The 24,475-nt window shown below is 35.9% G+C and overlaps 1 protein-coding gene across 1 annotated transcript in view; it reads left to right on the top strand.

Annotated features, from left to right (window-relative positions):
* Positions 1–24,475, top strand: part of LOC311228180 (inositol-tetrakisphosphate 1-kinase-like) — a gene marked incomplete at its 3' end in the record, with an annotated part of 120,930 nt that overhangs the window by 32,026 nt on the left and 64,429 nt on the right. Inside the window, exons 3-4 of the mRNA XM_084314092.1 lie at positions 2,425–2,547; positions 8,629–8,746. Of these exons, the coding sequence (XP_084170218.1) occupies positions 2,425–2,547; positions 8,629–8,746 (241 nt within the window). The remainder of the gene's footprint in view (positions 1–2,424; positions 2,548–8,628; positions 8,747–24,475) is intronic.

Here is a 24,475-nt window from a genome sequence, read left to right as displayed (position 1 = left end):
TAAATGCTATCTTATTGGTTCTTAACCCTTTCACTGCCACACTACCAAACTGTTAACCCATTTCACTGCGACAAATACACAGAAGGTTAACCCTTTCACTGCCACACGATAGTAATGTGATAGTAAAGGGTTAACCTTCTGTAGTGTGGCAGTGAACAAGTTAAATTATTGGATTATTGAAGAACCAGTCAAAACCAGTGGAAACCATGGTTCTTTATGCTGGTCCAGCTGTACTAGAGACCAGCCTAGTCTGGTTCTTTATGTTTGAAGTCACTGGTAAATGACAGAATGGTAAAAAAAAAAATGCTATTGTTCCACTTAGAGCAGCTTCACGCAGAATCCAGCCCATAGCGTGCTCCACTTCCTGTTTCCTCCAGCCCATAGCGTGTTCCACTTCCTGTTTCATCCAGCCCATAGCGTGTTCCACTTCCTGTTTCCTCCAGCCCATAGCGTGCTCCACTTCCTGTTTCCTCCAGCCCATAGCGTGTTCCACTTCCTGTTTCCTCCAGCCCATAGCGTGTTCCACTTCCTGTTTCCTCCAGCCCATAGCGTGCCCCACTTCCTGTTTCCTCCAGCCCATAGCGTGTTCCACTTCCTGTTTCCTCCAGCCCATAGCGTGTTCCACTTCCTGGTTCATCCAGCCCATAGCGTGTTCCACTTCCTGGTTCATCCAGCCCATAGCGTGTTCCACTTCCTGTTTCCTCCAGCCCATAGCGTGTTCCACTTCCTGTTTCCTCCAGCCCATAGCGTGTTCCACTTCCTGTTTCATCCAGCCCATAGCGTGTTCCACTTCCTGTTTCCTCCAGCCCATAGCGTGTTCCACTTCCTGTTTCCTCCAGCCCATAGCGTGTTCCACTTCCTGTTTCCTCTAGCCCATAGCGTGTTCCACTTCCTGTTTCCTCCAGCCCATAGCGTGTTCCACTTCCTGTTTCCTCCAGCCCATAGCGTGTTCCACTTCCTGTTTCCTGCAGCCCATAGCGTGTTCCACTTCCTGTTTCATCCAGCCCATAGCGTGTTCCACTTCCTGGTTCATCCAGCCCATAGCGTGTTCCACTTCCTGTTTCATCCAGCCCATAGCGTGTTCCACTTCCTGTTTCCTCCAGCCCATAGCGTGTTCCACTTCCTGTTTCCTCCAGCCCATAGCGTGTTCCACTTCCTGTTTCATCCAACCCATAGCGTGTTCCACTTCCTGTTTCATCCAGCCCATAGCGTGTTCCACTTCCTGTTTCCTCCAGCCCATAGCGTGTTCCACTTCCTGTTTCATCCAACCCATAGCGTGTTCCACTTCCTGTTTCATCCAGCCCATAGCGTGTTCCACTTCCTGATTGGTCCACACAGCTTTATTTACGGTCCTCTCCAGCACGCCTCTGGACGTCCTCCCAGTGTCTTGTTGACGGCTCTTCCTCATTACATAATGTGGTATCTTAGTCTGGTTCTTTATGTTGGTCCAGCTGTACCAGACTATAGGGCTGAGCCAAACGTGGCTCGACATTCTAATACTTTTTTGTGAAATTGTGAAAGGGTTAACCTTCTGTAGTGTGGTAGTGAAAGGGTTAACCTTCTGTAGTGTGGTAGTGAAAGGGTTAACCTTCTGTAGTGTGGTAGTGAAAGGGTTAACCGTCTGTAGTGTGGCAGTGCAAGGGTTAACCTTCTGTAGTGTGGTAGTGAAAGGGTTAACCTTCTGTAGTGTGGTAGTGAAAGGGTTAACCGTCTGTAGTGTGGCAGTGCAAGGGTTAACATTCTGTAGTGTGGTAGTGAAAGGGTTAACCTTCTGTAGTGTGGTAGTGAAAGGGTTAACCTTCTGTAGTGTGGTAGTGCAAGGGTTAACCTTCTGTAGTGTGGTAGTGAAAGGTTAACATTCTGCAGTGTGGTAGTGAAAGGTTAACCTTCTGTAGTGTGGTAGTGAAAGGGTTAACCTTCTGTAGTGTGGTAGTGAAAGGGTTAACCGTCTGTAGTGTGGCAGTGCAAGGGTTAACCTTCTGTAGTGTGGTAGTGAAAGGGTTAACCTTCTGTAGTGTGGTAGTGAAAGGGTTAACCTTATGTAGTGTGGTAGTGCAAGGGTTAACCTTCTGTAGTGTGACAGTGAAAGGGTTAACCTTCTGTAGTGTGGCAGTGAAAGGGTTAACCTTCTGTAGTGTGGTAGTGAAAGGGTTAACCTTCTGTAGTGTGACAGTGAAAGGTTAACCTTCTGTAGTGTGGTAGTGAAAGGTTAACCTTCTGTAGTGTGACAGTGAAAGGTTAACCTTCTGTAGTGTGGTAGTGAAAGGGTTAACCTTCTGTAGTGTGGTAGTGAAATGGTTAACCTTCTGTAGTGTGGTAGTGAAAGGGTTAACCTTCTGTAGTGTGCTAGTGAAAGGGTTAACCTTCTGTAGTGTGGAGGTGAAAGGGTTAACTGAATGAACGCGTGTGTCTGGTTGTCTCCAGCTGGACCTCTGTCGCCCCCTGGAGGAGCAGGGCCCGCTGGACGTCATCATCCACAAGCTGACGGACCTGGTGCTGGAGGCGCAGACGGACGCGCAGGCCCTGCTGCTGCTGCAGAGCGTCCAGGTAATAATAACAATAATACTAGTGACTACCTGTAACTGTTTTAGTTGATCATTTTAACCCTCTACTGCAGGGGTGGCCAACCTGCGGCTCGCTCTTTGCCCGTCAATGTGCGGCTCTTCCATCCATAAAAAAATTAAATAAAAAATTTAAATGTTATGTCACTCATTCCATAAGGACGTAGAATAAACATTTACAATTTTTTTTAAATGGTCCATTTGCATGTTCTTGGTATCTGAATCTAGGGACATATATGGATCAGTGTCAGAAATAGTGTGTCTGTTACTAGGCTTGAGTAAATTGTAATGAACCAAAGGAGAATATCAATTCTATTTAAAAAAATATATTATCTTTGACTGTGAATAACACCATGCTAAAATTGACCAGACCTGAAAAATCCAAGCAAATGAATAAAAGGAAGATGATTAAACAGAAGGTTTTGTAGATACATTACTGAATTCTGCCATCTTTTTTATAATGTACATTTCTCCACCATTTTTCATCGTATTGCAACACCGTTTTTTGCAAGACGTTCACAGAAAGGTAGAGAAACTAACTGCGTTCTGTTTTATGGCAATAACGTTCAGGTTTGTGGGAGATAATCCCAAAAAATAAGAGAAATGAAAAAGTAAATCCAGAAGTCAGATGATTGACAGGGGCTGGTGTGAGCTGGGTAATGTAGTTTTTCTAAATTCGAAAGCCCTGAGTCTCTTCCTTCAAAAGACTACACTAACTTTTGGCTGCTCCACTTCCTCCTGTCAATATGCGCCGGTTTCCGACTCAATGCCCTGAGATTTCTATAATCTTATATTTCACTAATAAAGTTACAATAATTGGTAAACAAACGTAATGCTGAAAATATACACTTTTACTGTATACCTCGGGCTTAAGAGGTTAACCCTGTGAGGCCCAAATTAAAAAGACATTAGCAACTTCAGAGGCCAGAGGGTGGGACATATAAACACATTTACTATCAAATAGCATTGTGAGGCTGAACAACAGGACCAATTGACTATACATGTGCTTAACATTTTTTAAATAGACATTATTATTTTTAAATGGCTAAAAGTGATTTTGCAACCCTGGGTCTCACAGGGTACTTTTAACCCTGTGAGGCCCAAATAAAAAAGACATTAGCAACTTCAGAGGCCAGAGGGTGAGACCTATAAACACATGAAGGGTGCCGTGACTGAAAAAAAAGGTTGAGAAACGCTGGTATATGGTGTGGCTCTTTGTGGTACCACAGTCATTTTTGTGGCTCTTAGTCTCTGACTGGTTGGCCACCCCTGCTCTACTGCATGACTTTTAATTTTCTGGGGGAAAAAATATTTCACCCCATTTTTTAGAGATTATGGGTCCCTGATAACATATCAATAATTTTTTTTTACCCCCACACCCCCTCAAACTGATATTGGTTTGTGTCTTCAAAGACACGCTGTGCAGTAAGGGTAGTAAAACACCAAGGTTTTTTATAACAAGTTTTATTAATAAACTACATAGAACATCATGTGAATATTAAAAGAAAATTCTATTTCCAATAACAAATACCATGTAGTACCATGTAGTACCCTGTTGTACTACCATATAATACCATATAATACCATGTAGTACCCTGTACTACCATATAATACCATGTAGTACCCTGTACTACCATATAATACCATATAATACCATGTAGTACCCTGTACTACCATATAATACCCTGTAGTAACATGTACTACCATATAATACCATGTAGTACCCTGTACTACCATATAATACCCTGTAGTAACATGTACTACCATATAATACCATGTAGTACCCTGTACTACCATATAATACCCTGTAGTAACATGTACTACCATATAATACCATGTAGTACCCTGTACTACCATATAATACCCTGTAGTAACATGTACTACCATATAATACCCTGTAGTACCCTGTACTACCATATAGTAACCTGTAGTACCATATAATACCCTGTAGTAACATAATACCCTGTAGTAACCTGTACTACCATATAATACCCTGTAGTACCCTGTACTACCATATAATACCATGTAGTACCCTGTACTACCATATAATACCATGTAGTACCCTGTACTACAATATAATACCATGTAGTACCCTGTAGTACCATATAATACCATGTAGTACCCTGTACTACCATATAATACCATATAATACCCTGTAGTACCATATAATACCCTGTAGTACCCTGTACTACCATATAATACCCTGTAGTAACATGTACTACCATATAATACCCTGTAGTACCCTGTACTACCATATAATACCCTGTAGTACCATGTACTACCATATAATACCATGTAGTACCATGTACTACCATATAATACCATGTAGTACCATATAATACCATGTAGTACCCTGTACTACCATATAATACCCTATAGTACCATGTACTACCATATAATACCATGTAGTACCATGTACTACCATATAATACCATGTAGTACCATATAATACCATGTAGTACCCTGTACTACCATATAATACCATGTAGTACCCTGTAGTACCATATAATACCCTGTAGTACCCTGTAGTACCATATAATACCATGTAGTACCCTGTACTACCATATAATACCCTGTAGTACCCTGTACTACCATATAATACCCTGTAGTACCATATAATACCATGTAGTACCCTGTACTACCATATAATACCCTGTAGTACCCTGTAGTACCATATAATACCCTGTACTACCCTGTAGTACCATATAATACCATGTAGTACCCTGTACTACCATATAATACCCTGTACTACACTGTAGTACCATATAATACCATGTAGTACCATATAATACCCTGTAGTACCCTGTACTACCATATAATACCATGTACTACCCTGTAGTACCATATAATACCATGTAGTACCCTGTAGTACCATATAATACCCTGTACTACCCTGTACTACCATATAATACCATGTAGTGTCATGTAGTACCATATAATACCCTGTAGTACCCTGTACTACCATATAATACCATGTAGTACCCTGTAGTACCCTGTACTACCATATAATACCCTGTAGTACCCTGTACTACCATATAATACCATGTAGTGTCATGTAGTACCATATAATACCCTGTAGTACCCTGTACTACCATATAATACCATGTAGTACCCTGTAGTACCCTGTACTACCATATAATACCCTGTAGTACCCTGTACTACCATATAATACCCTGTAGTACCCTGTACTACCATATAATACCCTGTAGTACCCTGTAGTACCATATAATACCATGTAGTACCCTGTACTACCATATAATACCCTGTAGTACCCTGTAGTACCATATAATACCATGTAGTACCCTGTACTACCATATAATACCATGTAGTACCATATAATACCCTGTAGTACCCTGTAGTACCATATAATACCATGTACTACCATATAATACCATGTAGTACCGTGTACTACCATATAATACCCTGTAGTACCCTGTAGTACCATATAATACCATGTACTACCATATAATACCATGTAGTACCCTGTACTACCATATAATACCCTGTAGTACCCTGTAGTACCATATAATACCCTGTACTACCATATAATACCCTGTAGTACCCTGTACTACCATATAATACCATGTAGTACCCTGTACTACCATATAATACCCTGTAGTACCCTGTACTACCATATAATACCATGTAGTACCCTGTACTACCATATAATACCATGTAGTACCCTGTACTACCATATAATACCATGTAGTACCCTGTACTACCATATAATACCCTGTAGTACCCTGTACTACCATATAATACCATATAATACCCTGTACTACCATATAATACCCTGTAGTACCCTGTACTACCATATAATACCATATAATACCCTGTACTACCATATAATACCCTGTAGTACCCTGTACTACCATATAATACCCTGTAGTACCCTGTACTACCATATAATACCCTGTAGTACCCTGTACTACCATATAATACCCTGTAGTACCCTGTACTACCATATAATACCCTGTAGTACCCTGTACTACCATATAATACCATGTAGTACCCTGTACTACCATATAATACCCTGTACTACCATATAATACCAGGCCGGCACATCCGGGTCCGCGGCCACGCCCTCTTTTGGGGGGAAAACACTGTTCCTATTGACCTCCATTGTATTTGCTCTGTATAAAAACTGTCGACAAAACGTTTACATTGTTTTGAAAAGTGTGTTTTGTTGGTGCATCGTGTCAAGTCGAGCTATTACTTCCCTACACTGGCCACCAGTGAGCGTTCAACACCGTGGTGAAAGGTGAGGCTTGATCTGTTCTCCTCCCGTCTCCGCGTGGTATAGGTCAGCTGGGTGTCTCCTAACTTCCCTCGACCTAAAACCAAGAGATGACGACTATCTCTGGGCAGCGATGGATTATGGACAAACATCTAATCCCTGTTTATTCCCAGAGTTGGTTTTTCCCCCCGGAGGGGGCGTGGTCATCAAAAATAGAGGCGTGACCATCAAAAATAGAGGCGTGGCCATCAAAAATAGAGGCGTGGCCATTCAAATTCAGCAGGATTGACATATTGCCGTTCTGATGCATTGTTGCACCTTTCAATGCCCAGGGCGTTGGGCTACAGGACCAGATCCACTTAGACACCCCGGTCTCTCTCGGCCAATTAAAATCCGTATTACATAACTTCCTACAAGAAGAATGTCACTGCTTTCTGTAGTCGGGTCCCAACTGCAAAACTGCTAAATTACTGTATTACCCCTGTATTTTACTGTCGTACACTTTTACTATTATATGTAGACTATTCCGTGTCTGACCCTCTGGCTGCCAGGCCGGTACCAGCTGTTAGGGCCAGCGCCGGGCCGGTACCAGCTGTTAGGGCCAGCGCCGGGCCGGTACCGGCTGTTAGGGCCAGCGCCGGGCCGGTACCAGCTGTTAGGGCCAGCGCCGGGAAGATACACCTCACTGACTTAACCTCAACCTCTTGAAATAACGGTTGGAACTCGCTATAAGTGTGATGATAACGACACCATGCAGACTGATATGATATGATATCTGTGATGATAACGACACCATGCAGACTGGTATGATATCTGTGATGATAATGACACCATGCAGACTGGTATGATATGATATCTGTGATGATAACGACACCATGCAGACTGGTATGATATGATATCTGTGATGATAACGACACCATGCAGACTGGTATGATATCTGTGATGATAACGACACCATTCAGACTGATATGATATCTGTGATGATAATGACACCATGCAGACTGGTATGATATGATATCTGTGATGATAACGACACCATGCAGACTGATATGATATCTGTGATGATAACGACACCATGCAGACTGGTATGATATCTGTGATGATAACGACACCATGCAGACTGATATGATATGATATCTGTGATGATAACGATACCATGCAGACTGGTATGATATGATATCTGTGATGATAACGACACCATGCAGACTGGTATGATATCTGTGATGATAATGACACCATGCAGACTGGTATGATATGATATCTGTGATGATAACGACACCATTCAGACTGATATGATATCTGTGATGATAACGACACCATTCAGACTGATATGATATCTGTGATGATAACGACACCATGCAGACTGATATGATATCTGTGATGATAACGACACCATGCAGACTGATATGATATCTGTGATGATAACGACACCATGCAGACTGATATGATATCTGTGATGATAACGACACCATGCAGACTGATATGATATCTGTGATGATAACGACACCATTCAGACTGATATGATATCTGTGATGATAACGACACCAGTCAGACTGATATGATATGATATCTGTGATGATAACGACACCATGCAGACTGATATGATATCTGTGATGATAACGACACCATTCAGACTGATATGATATCTGTGATGATAACGACACCATGCAGACTGATATGATATCTGTGATGATAACGACACCATTCAGACTGATATGATATCTGTGATGATAACGACACCATTCAGACTGATATGGTATGGTATGGTATGGTATGGTATGGTATGGTATGGTACTGAAGGTGTTCTGAGTTGTCCGGGGTCTGTTTCAGGACTACATGGAAGCCCACCCTGAGACAGTGATCCTGGACCCCCTGCCTGCCCTCCGGACTCTGCTGGACCGCTGCATGTCCTACCAGCTCATCCACAGGATGGAAGAACGCATGAGAGGTAAGACAGTAACTACCTACTTTCATTGTGAATTAGCTAGTAGTTTGGTAAACTACAGTTTAGAGTAGTTTCATTGTGAATTAGCTAGTAGTTTGGTAAACTACAGTTTAGAGTAGTTTCATTGTGAATTAGCTAGTAGTTTGGTAAACTACAGTTTAGAGTAGTTTCATTGTGAATTAGCTACTAGTTTGGTAAACTACAGTTTAGAGTAGTTTCATTGTGAATTAGCTAGTAGTTTGGTAAACTACAGTTTAGAGTAGTTTCATTGTGAATTAGCGACTAGTTTGGTAAACTACAGTTTAGAGTAGTTTCATTGTGAATTAGCGACTAGTTTGGTAAACTACAGTTTAGAGTAGTTTCATTGTGAATTAGCGACTAGTTTGGTAAACTACAGTTTAGAGTAGTTTCATTGTGAATTAGAGACTAGTTTGGTAAACAACAGTTTAGAGTAGTTTCATTGTGAATTAGCTACTAGTTTGGTAAACTACAGTTTAGAGTAGTTTCATTGTGAATTAGCGACTAGTTTGGTAAACTACAGTTTAGAGTAGTTTCATTGTGAATTAGCTACTAGTTTGGTAAACTACAGTTTAGAGTAGTTTCATTGTGAATTAGCGACTAGTTTGGTAAACTACAGTTTAGAGTAGTTTCATTGTGAATTAGCGACTAGTTTGGTAAACTACAGTTTAGAGTAGTTACATTGGGAATTAGCTAGTAGTTTGGTAAACTACAGTTTAGAGTAGTTTCATTGGGAATTAGCTACTAGTTTGGTAAACTACAGTTTAGAGTAGTTTCATTGTGAATTAGCGACTAGTTTGGTAAACTACAGTTTAGAGTAGTTTCATTGTGAATTAGCGACTAGTTTGGTAAACTACAGTTTAGAGTAGTTTCATTGTGAATTAGCGACTAGTTTGGTAAACTACAGTTTAGAGTAGTTACATTGTGAATTAGCGACTAGTTTGGTAAACTACAGGTTAGAGTAGTTTCATTGTGAATTAGCGACTAGTTTGGTAAACTACAGTTTAGAGTAGTTACATTGTGAATTAGCGACTAGTTTGGTAAACTACAGTTTAGAGTAGTTTCATTGTGAATTGGCGACTAGTTTGGTAAACTACAGTTTAGAGTAGTTTCATTGTGAATTAGCTAGTAGTTTGGTAAACTACAGTTTAGAGTAGTTACATTGGGAATTAGCTAGTAGTTTGGTAAACTACAGTTTAGAGTAGTTTCATTGTGAATTAGCGACTAGTTTGGTAAACAACAGTTTAGAGTAGTTTCATTGTGAATTAGCGACTAGTTTGGTAAACTACAGTTTAGAGTAGTTTCATTGTGAATTAGCTAATAGTTTGGTAAACTACAGTTTAGAGTAGATTCATTGTGAATTAGCGACTAGTTTGGTAAACTACAGTTTAGAGTAGTTACATTGTGAATTAGCTAATAGTTTGGTAAACTACAGTTTAGAGTAGTTTCATTGTGAATTAGCGACTAGTTTGGTAAACTACAGTTTAGAGTAGTTTCATTGTGAATTAGCTAATAGTTTGGTAAACTACAGTTTAGAGTAGTTTCATTGTGAATTAGCTACTAGTTTGGTAAACTACAGTTTAGAGTAGTTTCATTGTGAATTAGCGACTAGTTTGGTAAACTACAGTTTAGAGTAGTTTCATTGTGAATTAGCTAGTAGTTTGGTAAACTACAGTTTAGAGTAGTTTCAATGTGAATTAGCGACTAGTTTGGTAAACTACAGTTTAGAGTAGTTTCATTGTGAATTAGCTAGTAGTTTGGTAAACTACAGTTTAGAGTAGTTTCATTGTGAATTAGCGACTAGTTTGGTAAACTACAGTTTAGAGTAGTTTCATTGTGAATTAGCGACTAGTTTGGTAAACTACAGTTTAGAGTAGTTTCATTGTGAATTAGCGACTAGTTTGGTAAACTACAGTTTAGAGTAGTTTCATTGTGAATTAGCTACTAGTTTGGTAAACTACAGTTTAGAGTAGTTTCATTGTGAATTAGCTACTAGTTTGGTAAACTACAGTTTAGAGTAGTTTCATTGTGAATTAGCGACTAGTTTGGTAAACTACAGTTTAGAGTAATTTCATTGTGAATTAGCGACTAGTTTGGTAAACTACAGTTTAGAGTAGTTTCATTGTGAATTAGCTAGTAGTTTGATAAACTACAGTTTAGAGTAGTTTCATTGTGAATTAGCGACTAGTTTGGTAAACTACAGTTTAGAGTAGTTTCATTGTGAATTAGCGACTAGTTTGGTAGAGTAGTTTCATTGTGAATTAGCGACTAGTTTGGTAAACTACAGTTTAGAGTAGTTTCATTGTGAATTAGCGACTAGTTTGGTAAACTACAGTTTAGAGTAGTTTCATTGTGAATTAGCGACTAGTTTGGTAGAGTAGTTTCATTGTGAATTAGCGACTAGTTTGGTAAACTACAGTTTAGAGTAGTTTCATTGTGAATTAGCTAGTAGTTTGGTAAACTACAGTTTAGAGTAGTTTTATTGTGAATTAGCGACTAGTTTGGTAAACTACACTTTAGAGTAGTTTCATTGTGAATTAGCGACTAGTTTGGTAAACTACAGTTTAGAGTAGTTTCATTGTGAATTAGCGACTAGTTTGGTAAACTACAGTTTAGAGTAGTTTCATTGTGAATTAGCTAGTAGTTTGGTAAACTACAGTTTAGAGTAGTTTCATTGTGAATTAGCGACTAGTTTGGTAAACAACAGTTTAGAGTAGTTTCATTGTGAATTAGCGACTAGTTTGGTAAACTACAGTTTAGAGTAGTTTCATTGTGAATTAGCTACTAGTTTGGTAAACTACAGTTTAGAGTAGTTTCATTGTGAATTAGCTAGTAGTTTGGTAAACTACAGTTTAGAGTAGTTTCATTGTGAATTAGCGACTAGTTTGGTAAACTACAGTTTAGAGTAGTTTCATTGTGAATTAGCTAGTAGTTTGGTAAACTACAGTTTAGAGTAGTTTCATTGTGAATTAGCGACTAGTTTGGTAAACTACAGTTTAGAGTAGTTTCATTGCGAATTAGCGACTAGTTTGGTAAACTACAGTTTAGAGTAGTTTCATTGTGAATTAGCGACTAGTTTGGTAAACTACAGTTTAGAGTAGTTTCATTGTGAATTTGCTAGTAATTTGGTAAACTACAGTTTAGAGTAGTTTCATTGTGAATTAGCTAGTAATTTGGTAAACTACAGTTTAGAGTAGTTTCATTGTGAATTAGCTAGTAGTTTGGTAAACTACAGTTTAGAGTAGTTTCATTGTGAATTAGCTAGTAGATTGGTAAACTACAGTTTAGAGTAGTTTCATTGTGAATTAGCGACTAGTTTGGTAAACTACAGTTTAGAGTAGTTTCATTGTGAATTAGCGACTAGTTTGGTAAACTACAGTTTAGAGTAGTTTCATTGTGAATTAGCAACTAGTTTGGTAAACTACAGTTTAGAGTAGTTTCATTGTGAATTAGCTACTAGTTTGGTAAACTACAGTTTAGAGTAGTTTCATTGTGAATTAGCGACTAGTTTGGTAAACTACAGTTTAGAGTAGTTTCATTGTGAATTAGCTACTAGTTTGGTAAACTACAGTTTAGAGTAGTTTCATTGTGAATTAGCGACTAGTTTGGTAAACTACAGTTTAGAGTAGTTTCATTGTGAATTAGCTAATAGTTTGGTAAACTACAGTTTAGAGTAGTTTCATTGTGAATTAGCTAGTAGTTTGGTAAACTACAGTTTAGAGTAGTTTCATTGTGAATTAGCGACTAGTTTGGTAAACTACAGTTTAGAGTAGTTTCATTGTGAATTAGCAACTAGTTAGGTAAACTACAGTTTAGAGTAGTTTCATTGTGAATTAGCTAGTAGTTTGGTAAACTACAGTTTAGAGTAGTTTCATTGTGAATTAGCGACTAGTTTGGTAAACTACAGTTTAGAGTAGTTTCATTGTGAATTAGCGACTAGTTTGGTAAACTACAGTTTAGAGTAGTTTCATTGTGAATTAGCGACTAGTTTGGTAAACTACAGTTTAGAGTAGTTTCATTGTGAATTAGCTACTAGTTTGGTAAACTACAGTTTAGAGTAGTTTCATTGTGAATTAGCGACTAGTTTGGTAAACTACAGTTTAGAGTAGTTTCATTGTGAATTAGCGACTAGTTTGGTAAACTACAGTTTAGAGTAGTTACATTGGGAATTAGCTAGTAGTTTGGTAAACTACAGTTTAGAGTAGTTTCATTGGGAATTAGCTACTAGTTTGGTAAACTACAGTTTAGAGTAGTTTCATTGTGAATTAGCGACTAGTTTGGTAAACTACAGTTTAGAGTAGTTACATTGTGAATTAGCGACTAGTTTGGTAAACTACAGTTTAGAGTAGTTTCATTGTGAATTAGCGACTAGTTTGGTAAACTACAGTTTAGAGTAGTTTCATTGTGAATTAGCGACTAGTTTGGTAAACTACAGTTTAGAGTAGTTACATTGTGAATTAGCGACTAGTTTGGTAAACTACAGGTTAGAGTAGTTTCATTGTGAATTAGCGACTAGTTTGGTAAACTACAGTTTAGAGTAGTTACATTGTGAATTAGCTAGTAGTTTGGTAAACTACAGTTTAGAGTAGTTTCATTGTGAATTGGCGACTAGTTTGGTAAACTACAGTTTAGAGTAGTTTCATTGTGAATTAGCTAGTAGTTTGGTAAACTACAGTTTAGAGTAGTTACATTGGGAATTAGCTAGTAGTTTGGTAAACTACAGTTTAGAGTAGTTTCATTGTGAATTAGCGACTAGTTTGGTAAACAACAGTTTAGAGTAGTTTCATTGTGAATTAGCGACTAGTTTGGTAAACTACAGTTTAGAGTAGTTTCATTGTGAATTAGCTAATAGTTTGGTAAACTACAGTTTAGAGTAGATTCATTGTGAATTAGCGACTAGTTTGGTAAACTACAGTTTAGAGTAGTTACATTGTGAATTAGCTAATAGTTTGGTAAACTACAGTTTAGAGTAGTTTCATTGTGAATTAGCGACTAGTTTGGTAAACTACAGTTTAGAGTAGTTTCATTGTGAATTAGCTAATAGTTTGTTAAACTACAGTTTAGAGTAGTTTCATTGTGAATTAGCTACTAGTTTGGTAAACTACAGTTTAGAGTAGTTTCATTGTGAATTAGCGACTAGTTTGGTAAACTACAGTTTAGAGTAGTTTCATTGTGAATTAGCTAGTAGTTTGGTAAACTACAGTTTAGAGTAGTTTCATTGTGAATTAGCTACTAGTTTGGTAAACTACAGTTTAGAGTAGTTTCATTGTGAATTAGCTAGTAGTTTGGTAAACTACAGTTTAGAGTAGTTTCATTGTGAATTAGCGACTAGTTTGGTAAACTACAGTTTAGAGTAGTTTCATTGTGAATTAGCGACTAGTTTGGTAAACTACAGTTTAGAGTAGTTTCATTGTGAATTAGCGACTAGTTTGGTAAACTACAGTTTAGAGTAGTTTCATTGTGAATTAGAGACTAGTTTGGTAAACAACAGTTTAGAGTAGTTTCATTGTGAATTAGCTACTAGTTTGGTAAACTACAGTTTAGAGTAGTTTCATTGTGAATTAGCGACTAGTTTGGTAAACTACAGTTTAGAGTAGTTTCATTGTGAATTAGCTACTAGTTTGGTAAACTACAGTTTAGAGTAGTTTCATTGTGAATTAGCGACTAGTTTGGTAAACTACAGTTTAGAGTAGTTTCATTGTGAATTAGCGACTAGTTTGGTAAACTACAGTTTAGAGTAGTTACATTGGGAATTAGCTAGTAGTTTGGTAAACTACAGTTTAGAGTAGTTTCATTGGGAATTAGCTACTAGTTTGGTAAACTACAGTTTAGAGTAGTTTCATTGTGAATTAGCGACTAGTTTGGTAAACTACAGTTTAGAGTAGTTTCATTGTGAATTAGCGACTAGTTTGGTAAACTACAGTTTAGAGTAGTTTCATTGTGAATTAGCGACTAGTTTGGTAAACTACAGTTTAGAGTAGTTACATTGTGAATTAGCGACTAGTTTGGTAAACTACAGGTTAGAGTAGTTTCATTGTGAATTAGCGACTAGTTTGGTAAACTACAGTTTAGAGTAGTTACATTGTGAATTAGCGACTAGTTTGGTAAACTACAGTTTAGAGTAGTTTCATTGTGAATTGGCGACTAGTTTGGTAAACTACAGTTTAGAGTAGTTTCATTGTGAATTAGCTAGTAGTTTGGTAAACTACAGTTTAGAGTAGTTACATTGGGAATTAGCTAGTAGTTTGGTAAACTACAGTTTAGAGTAGTTTCATTGTGAATTAGCGACTAGTTTGGTAAACAACAGTTTAGAGTAGTTTCATTGTGAATTAGCGACTAGTTTGGTAAACTACAGTTTAGAGTAGTTTCATTGTGAATTAGCTAATAGTTTGGTAAACTACAGTTTAGAGTAGTTTCATTGTGAATTAGCTAGTAGTTTGGTAAACTACAGTTTAGAGTAGTTTCATTGTGAATTAGCGACTAGTTTGGTAAACTACAGTTTAGAGTAGTTTCATTGTGAATTAGCGACTAGTTTGGTAAACTACAGTTTAGAGTAGTTTCATTGTGAATTAGCGACTAGTTTGGTAAACTACAGTTTAGAGTAGTTTCATTGTGAATTAGCTACTAGTTTGGTAAACTACAGTTTAGAGTAGTTTCATTGTGAATTAGCGACTAGTTTGGTAAACTACAGTTTAGAGTAGTTTCATTGTGAATTAGCGACTAGTTTGGTAAACTACAGTTTAGAGTAGTTACATTGGGAATTAGCTAGTAGTTTGGTAAACTACAGTTTAGAGTAGTTTCATTGGGAATTAGCTACTAGTTTGGTAAACTACAGTTTAGAGTAGTTTCATTGTGAATTAGCGACTAGTTTGGTAAACTACAGTTTAGAGTAGTTACATTGTGAATTAGCGACTAGTTTGGTAAACTACAGTTTAGAGTAGTTTCATTGTGAATTAGCGACTAGTTTGGTAAACTACAGTTTAGAGTAGTTTCATTGTGAATTAGCGACTAGTTTGGTAAACTACAGTTTAGAGTAGTTACATTGTGAATTAGCGACTAGTTTGGTAAACTACAGGTTAGAGTAGTTTCATTGTGAATTAGCGACTAGTTTGGTAAACTACAGTTTAGAGTAGTTACATTGTGAATTAGCTAGTAGTTTGGTAAACTACAGTTTAGAGTAGTTTCATTGTGAATTGGCGACTAGTTTGGTAAACTACAGTTTAGAGTAGTTTCATTGTGAATTAGCTAGTAGTTTGGTAAACTACAGTTTAGAGTAGTTATATTGGGAATTAGCTAGTAGTTTGGTAAACTACAGTTTAGAGTAGTTTCATTGTGAATTAGCGACTAGTTTGGTAAACAACAGTTTAGAGTAGTTTCATTGTGAATTAGCGACTAGTTTGGTAAACTACAGTTTAGAGTAGTTTCATTGTGAATTAGCTAATAGTTTGGTAAACTACAGTTTAGAGTAGATTCATTGTGAATTAGCGACTAGTTTGGTAAACTACAGTTTAGAGTAGTTACATTGTGAATTAGCTAATAGTTTGGTAAACTACAGTTTAGAGTAGTTTCATTGTGAATTAGCGACTAGTTTGGTAAACTACAGTTTAGAGTAGTTTCATTGTGAATTAGCTAATAGTTTGGTAAACTACAGTTTAGAGTAGTTTCATTGTGAATTAGCTACTAGTTTGGTAAACTACAGTTTAGAGTAGTTTCATTGTGAATTAGCGACTAGTTTGGTAAACTACAGTTTAGAGTAGTTTCATTGTGAATTAGCTAGTAGTTTGGTAAACTACAGTTTAGAGTAGTTTCATTGTGAATTAGCTACTAGTTTGGTAAACTACAGTTTAGAGTAGTTTCATTGTGAATTAGCTAGTAGTTTGGTAAACTACAGTTTAGAGTAGTTTCATTGTGAATTAGCGACTAGTTTGGTAAACTACAGTTTAGAGTAGTTTCATTGTGAATTAGCGACTAGTTTGGTAAACTACAGTTTAGAGTAGTTTCATTGTGAATTAGAGACTAGTTTGGTAAACAACAGTTTAGAGTAGTTTCATTGTGAATTAGCTACTAGTTTGGTAAACTACAGTTTAGAGTAGTTTCATTGTGAATTAGCGACTAGTTTGGTAAACTACAGTTTAGAGTAGTTTCATTGTGAATTAGCTACTAGTTTGGTAAACTACAGTTTAGAGTAGTTTCATTGTGAATTAGCGACTAGTTTGGTAAACTACAGTTTAGAGTAGTTTCATTGTGAATTAGCGACTAGTTTGGTAAACTACAGTTTAGAGTAGTTACATTGGGAATTAGCTAGTAGTTTGGTAAACTACAGTTTAGAGTAGTTTCATTGGGAATTAGCTACTAGTTTGGTAAACTACAGTTTAGAGTAGTTTCATAGTGAATTAGCGACTAGTTTGGTAAACTACAGTTTAGAGTAGTTTCATTGTGAATTAGCGACTAGTTTGGTAAACTACAGTTTAGAGTAGTTTCATTGTGAATTAGCGACTAGTTTGGTAAACTACAGTTTAGAGTAGTTACATTGTGAATTAGCGACTAGTTTGGTAAACTACAGGTTAGAGTAGTTTCATTGTGAATTAGCGACTAGTTTGGTAAACTACAGTTTAGAGTAGTTACATTGTGAATTAGCGACTAGTTTGGTAAACTACAGTTTAGAGTAGTTTCATTGTGAATTGGCGACTAGTTTGGTAAACTACAGTTTAGAGTAGTTTCATTGTGAATTAGCTAGTAGTTTGGTAAACTACAGTTTAGAGTAGTTACATTGGGAATTAGCTAGTAGTTTGGTAAACTACAGTTTAGAGTAGTTTCATTGTGAATTAGCGACTAGTTTGGTAAACAACAGTTTAGAGTAGTTTCATTGTGAATTAGCGACTAGTTTGGTAAACTACAGTTTAGAGTAGTTTCATTGTGAATTAGCTAATAGTTTGGTAAACTACAGTTTAGAGTAGATTCATTGTGAATTAGCGACTAGTTTGGTAAACTACAGTTTAGAGTAGTTACATTGTGAATTAGCTAATAGTTTGGTAAACTACAGTTTAGAGTAGTTTCATTGTGAATTAGCGACTAGTTTGGTAAACTACAGTTTAGAGTAGTTTCATTGTGAATTAGCTAATAGTTTGGTAAACTACAGTTTAGAGTAGTTTCATTGTGAATTAGCTACTAGTTTGGTAAACTACAGTTTAGAGTAGTTTCATTGTGAATTAGCGACTAGTTTGGTAAACTACAGTTTAGAGTAGTTTCATTGTGAATTAGCTAGTAGTTTGGTAAACTACAGTTTAGAGTAGTTTCATTGTGAATTAGCTAGTAGTTTGGTAAACTACAGTTTAGAGTAGTTTCATTGTGAATTAGCGACTAGTTTGGTAAACTACAGTTTAGAGTAGTTTCATTGTGAATTAGCGACTAGTTTGGTAAACTACAGTTTAGAGTAGTTTCATTGTGAATTAGCGACTAGTTTGGTAAACTACAGTTTAGAGTAGTTTCATTGTGAATTAGCTACTAGTTTGGTAAACTACAGTTTAGAGTAGTTTCATTGTGAATTAGCTACTAGTTTGGTAAACTACAGTTTAGAGTAGTTTCATTGTGAATTAGCGACTAGTTTGGTAAACTACAGTTTAGAGTAATTTCATTGTGAATTAGCGACTAGTTTGGTAAACTACAGTTTAGAGTAGTTTCATTGTGAATTAGCTAGTAGTTTGATAAACTACAGTTTAGAGTAGTTTCATTGTGAATTAGCGACTAGTTTGGTAAACTACAGTTTAGAGTAGTTTCATTGTGAATTAGCGACTAGTTTGGTAGAGTAGTTTCATTGTGAATTAGCGACTAGTTTGGTAAACTACAGTTTAGAGTAGTTTCATTGTGAATTAGCGACTAGTTTGGTAAACTACAGTTTAGAGTAGTTTCATTGTGAATTAGCGACTAGTTTGGTAGAGTAGTTTCATTGTGAATTAGCGACTAGTTTGGTAAACTACAGTTTAGAGTAGTTTCATTGTGAATTAGCTAGTAGTTTGGTAAACTACAGTTTAGAGTAGTTTTATTGTGAATTAGCGACTAGTTTGGTAAACTACACTTTAGAGTAGTTTCATTGTGAATTAGCGACTAGTTTGGTAAACTACAGTTTAGAGTAGTTTCATTGTGAATTAGCGACTAGTTTGGTAAACTACAGTTTAGAGTAGTTTCATTGTGAATTAGCTAGTAGTTTGGTAAACTACAGTTTAGAGTAGTTTCATTGTGAATTAGCGACTAGTTTGGTAAACAACAGTTTAGAGTAGTTTCATTGTGAATTAGCGACTAGTTTGGTAAACTACAGTTTAGAGTAGTTTCATTGTGAATTAGCTACTAGTTTGGTAAACTACAGTTTAGAGTAGTTTCATTGTGAATTAGCGACTAGTTTGGTAGAGTAGTTTCATTGTGAATTAGCGACTAGTTTGGTAAACTACAGTTTAGAGTAGTTTCATTGTGAATTAGCGACTAGTTTGGTAAACTACAGTTTAGAGTAGTTTCATTGTGAATTAGCGACTAGTTTGGTAGAGTAGTTTCATTGTGAATTAGCGACTAGTTTGGTAAACTACAGTTTAGAGTAGTTTCATTGTGAATTAGCTAGTAGTTTGGTAAACTACAGTTTAGAGTAGTTTTATTGTGAATTAGCGACTAGTTTGGTAAACTACACTTTAGAGTAGTTTCATTGTGAATTAGCGACTAGTTTGGTAAACTACAGTTTAGAGTAGTTTCATTGTGAATTAGCGACTAGTTTGGTAAACTACAGTTTAGAGTAGTTTCATTGTGAATTAGCTAGTAGTTTGGTAAACTACAGTTTAGAGTAGTTTCATTGTGAATTAGCGACTAGTTTGGTAAACAACAGTTTAGAGTAGTTTCATTGTGAATTAGCGACTAGTTTGGTAAACTACAGTTTAGAGTAGTTTCATTGTGAATTAGCTACTAGTTTGGTAAACTACAGTTTAGAGTAGTTTCATTGTGAATTAGCTAGTAGTTTGGTAAACTACAGTTTAGAGTAGTTTCATTGTGAATTAGCGACTAGTTTGGTAAACTACAGTTTAGAGTAGTTTCATTGTGAATTAGCTAGTAGTTTGGTAAACTACAGTTTAGAGTAGTTTCATTGTGAATTAGCGACTAGTTTGGTAAACTACAGTTTAGAGTAGTTTCATTGCGAATTAGCGACTAGTTTGGTAAACTACAGTTTAGAGTAGTTTCATTGTGAATTAGCGACTAGTTTGGTAAACTACAGTTTAGAGTAGTTTCATTGTGAATTTGCTAGTAATTTGGTAAACTACAGTTTAGAGTAGTTTCATTGTGAATTAGCTAGTAATTTGGTAAACTACAGTTTAGAGTAGTTTCATTGTGAATTAGCTAGTAGTTTGGTAAACTACAGTTTAGAGTAGTTTCATTGTGAATTAGCTAGTAGATTGGTAAACTACAGTTTAGAGTAGTTTCATTGTGAATTAGCGACTAGTTTGGTAAACTACAGTTTAGAGTAGTTTCATTGTGAATTAGCGACTAGTTTGGTAAACTACAGTTTAGAGTAGTTTCATTGTGAATTAGCAACTAGTTTGGTAAACTACAGTTTAGAGTAGTTTCATTGTGAATTAGCTACTAGTTTGGTAAACTACAGTTTAGAGTAGTTTCATTGTGAATTAGCGACTAGTTTGGTAAACTACAGTTTAGAGTAGTTTCATTGTGAATTAGCTACTAGTTTGGTAAACTACAGTTTAGAGTAGTTTCATTGTGAATTAGCGACTAGTTTGGTAAAGAGTAGTTTCATTGTGAATTAGCTAATAGTTTGGTAAACTACAGTTTAGAGTAGTTTCATTGTGAATTAGCTAGTAGTTTGGTAAACTACAGTTTAGAGTAGTTTCATTGTGAATTAGCGACTAGTTTGGTAAACTACAGTTTAGAGTAGTTTCATTGTGAATTAGCAACTAGTTAGGTAAACTACAGTTTAGAGTAGTTTCATTGTGAATTAGCTAGTAGTTTGGTAAACTACAGTTTAGAGTAGTTTCATTGTGAATTGGCGACTAGTTTGGTAAACTACAGTTTAGAGTAGTTTCATTGTGAATTAGCGACTAGTTTGGTAAACTACAGTTTAGAGTAGTTTCATTGTGAATTAGCGACTAGTTTGGTAAACTACAGTTTAGAGTAGTTTCATTGTGAATTAGCTACTAGTTTGGTAAACTACAGTTTAGAGTAGTTTCATTGTGAATTAGCGACTAGTTTGGTAAACTACAGTTTAGAGTAGTTTCATTGTGAATTAGCGACTAGTTTGGTAAACTACAGTTTAGAGTAGTTACATTGTGAATTAGCGACTAGTTTGGTAAACTACAGTTTAGAGTAGTTTCATTGTGAATTAGCGACTAGTTTGGTAAACTACAGTTTAGAGTAGTTTCATTGTGAATTAGCGACTAGTTTGGTAAACTACAGTTTAGAGTAGTTACATTGTGAATTAGCGACTAGTTTGGTAAACTACAGGTTAGAGTAGTTTCATTGTGAATTAGCGACTAGTTTGGTAAACTACAGTTTAGAGTAGTTACATTGTGAATTAGCTAGTAGTTTGGTAAACTACAGTTTAGAGTAGTTTCATTGTGAATTGGCGACTAGTTTGGTAAACTACAGTTTAGAGTAGTTTCATTGTGAATTAGCTAGTAGTTTGGTAAACTACAGTTTAGAGTAGTTACATTGGGAATTAGCTAGTAGTTTGGTAAACTACAGTTTAGAGTAGTTTCATTGTGAATTAGCGACTAGTTTGGTAAACAACAGTTTAGAGTAGTTTCATTGTGAATTAGCGACTAGTTTGGTAAACTACAGTTTAGAGTAGTTTCATTGTGAATTAGCTAATAGTTTGGTAAACTACAGTTTAGAGTAGATTCATTGTGAATTAGCGACTAGTTTGGTAAACTACAGTTTAGAGTAGTTACATTGTGAATTAGCTAATAGTTTGGTAAACTACAGTTTAGAGTAGTTTCATTGTGAATTAGCGACTAGTTTGGTAAACTACAGTTTAGAGTAGTTTCATTGTGAATTAGCTAATAGTTTGGTAAACTACAGTTTAGAGTAGTTTCATTGTGAATTAGCTACTAGTTTGGTAAACTACAGTTTAGAGTAGTTTCATTGTGAATTAGCGACTAGTTTGGTAAACTACAGTTTAGAGTAGTTTCATTGTGAATTAGCTAGTAGTTTGGTAAACTACAGTTTAGAGTAGTTTCATTGTGAATTAGCGACTAGTTTGGTAAACTACAGTTTAGAGTAGTTTCATTGTGAATTAGCTAGTAGTTTGGTAAACTACAGTTTAGAGTAGTTTCATTGTGAATTAGCGACTAGTTTGGTAAACTACAGTTTAGAGTAGTTTCATTGTGAATTAGCGACTAGTTTGGTAAACTACAGTTTAGAGTAGTTTCATTGTGAATTAGCGACTAGTTTGGTAAACTACAGTTTAGAGTAGTTTCATTGTGAATTAGCGACTAGTTTGGTAAACTACAGTTTAGAGTAGTTTCATTGTGAATTAGCTACTAGTTTGGTAAACTACAGTTTAGAGTAGTTTCATTGTGAATTAGCGACTAGTTTGGTAAACTACAGTTTAGAGTAATTTCATTGTGAATTAGCGACTAGTTTGGTAAACTACAGTTTAGAGTAGTTTCATTGTGAATTAGCTAGTAGTTTGATAAACTACAGTTTAGAGTAGTTTCATTGTGAATTAGCGACTAGTTTGGTAAACTACAGTTTAGAGTAGTTTCATTGTGAATTAGCGACTAGTTTGGTAGAGTAGTTTCATTGTGAATTAGCGACTAGTTTGGTAAACTACAGTTTAGAGTAGTTTCATTGTGAATTAGCGACTAGTTTGGTAAACTACAGTTTAGAGTAGTTTCATTGTGAATTAGCGACTAGTTTGGTAGAGTAGTTTCATTGTGAATTAGCGACTAGTTTGGTAAACTACAGTTTAGAGTAGTTTCATTGTGAATTAGCTAGTAGTTTGGTAAACTACAGTTTAGAGTAGTTTTATTGTGAATTAGCGACTAGTTTGGTAAACTACACTTTAGAGTAGTTTCATTGTGAATTAGCGACTAGTTTGGTAAACTACAGTTTAGAGTAGTTTCATTGTGAATTAGCTAGTAGTTTGGTAAACTACAGTTTAGAGTAGTTTCATTGTGAATTAGCTAGTAGTTTGGTAAACTACAGTTTAGAGTAGTTTCATTGTGAATTAGCGACTAGTTTGGTAAACTACAGTTTAGAGTAGTTTCATTGTGAATTAGCGACTAGTTTGGTAAACTACAGTTTAGAGTAGTTTCATTGTGAATTAGCTACTAGTTTGGTAAACTACAGTTTAGAGTAGTTTCATTGTGAATTAGCTAGTAGTTTGGTAAACTACAGTTTAGAGTAGTTTCATTGTGAATTAGCTAGTAGTTTGGTAAACTACAGTTTAGAGTAGTTTCATTGTGAATTAGCGACTAGTTTGGTAAACTACAGTTTAGAGTAGTTTCATTGCGAATTAGCGACTAGTTTGGTAAACTACAGTTTAGAGTAGTTTCATTGTGAATTAGCTAGTAGTTTGGTAAACTACAGTTTAGAGTAGTTTCATTGTGAATTTGCTAGTAATTTGGTAAACTACAGTTTAGAGTAGTTTCATTGTGAATTAGCTAGTAATTTGGTAAACTACAGTTTAGAGTAGTTTCATTGTGAATTAGCTAGTAGTTTGGTAAACTACAGTTTAGAGTAGTTTCATTGTGAATTAGCTAGTAGATTGGTAAACTACAGTTTAGAGTAGTTTCATTGTGAATTAGCGACTAGTTTGGTAAACTACAGTTTAGAGTAGTTTCATTGTGAATTAGCGACTAGTTTGGTAAACTACACTTTAGAGTAGTTTCATTGTGAATTAGCGACTAGTTTGGTAAACTACAGTTTAGAGTAGTTTCATTGTGAATTAGCTAGTAGTTTGGTAAACTACAGTTTAGAGTAGTTTTATTGTGAATTAGCTAGTAGTTTGGTAAACTACAGTTTAGAGTAGTTTCATTGTGAATTAGCGACTAGTTTGGTAAACTACAGTTTAGAGTAGTTTCATTGTGAATTAGCGACTAGTTTGGTAAACTACAGTTTAGAGTAGTTTCATTGTGAATTAGCTACTAGTTTGGTAAACTACAGTTTAGAGTAGTTTCATTGTGAATTAGCTAGTAGTTTGGTAAACTACAGTTTAGAGTAGTTTCATTGTGAATTAGCTAGTAGTTTGGTAAACTACAGTTTAGAGTAGTTTCATTGTGAATTAGCGACTAGTTTGGTAAACTACAGTTTAGAGTAGTTTCATTGCGAATTAGCGACTAGTTTGGTAAACTACAGTTTAGAGTAGTTTCATTGTGAATTAGCTAGTAGTTTGGTAAACTACAGTTTAGAGTAGTTTCATTGTGAATTTGCTAGTAATTTGGTAAACTACAGTTTAGAGTAGTTTCATTGTGAATTAGCTAGTAATTTGGTAAACTACAGTTTAGAGTAGTTTCATTGTGAATTAGCTAGTAGTTTGGTAAACTACAGTTTAGAGTAGTTTCATTGTGAATTAGCTAGTAGATTGGTAAACTACAGTTTAGAGTAGTTTCATTGTGAATTAGCTAGTAGTTTGGTAAACTACAGTTTAGAGTAGTTTTATTGTGAATTAGCGACTAGTTTGGTAAACTACACTTTAGAGTAGTTTCATTGTGAATTAGCGACTAG

This window comes from Notolepis coatsorum (genome assembly GCF_963971535.1).
Source record: "Notolepis coatsorum genome assembly, chromosome: 5".
In the NCBI taxonomy this organism is placed as follows: domain Eukaryota; kingdom Metazoa; phylum Chordata; class Actinopteri; order Aulopiformes; family Paralepididae; genus Notolepis; species Notolepis coatsorum.
This window is presented reverse-complemented; position numbering and strand designations above follow the sequence as displayed.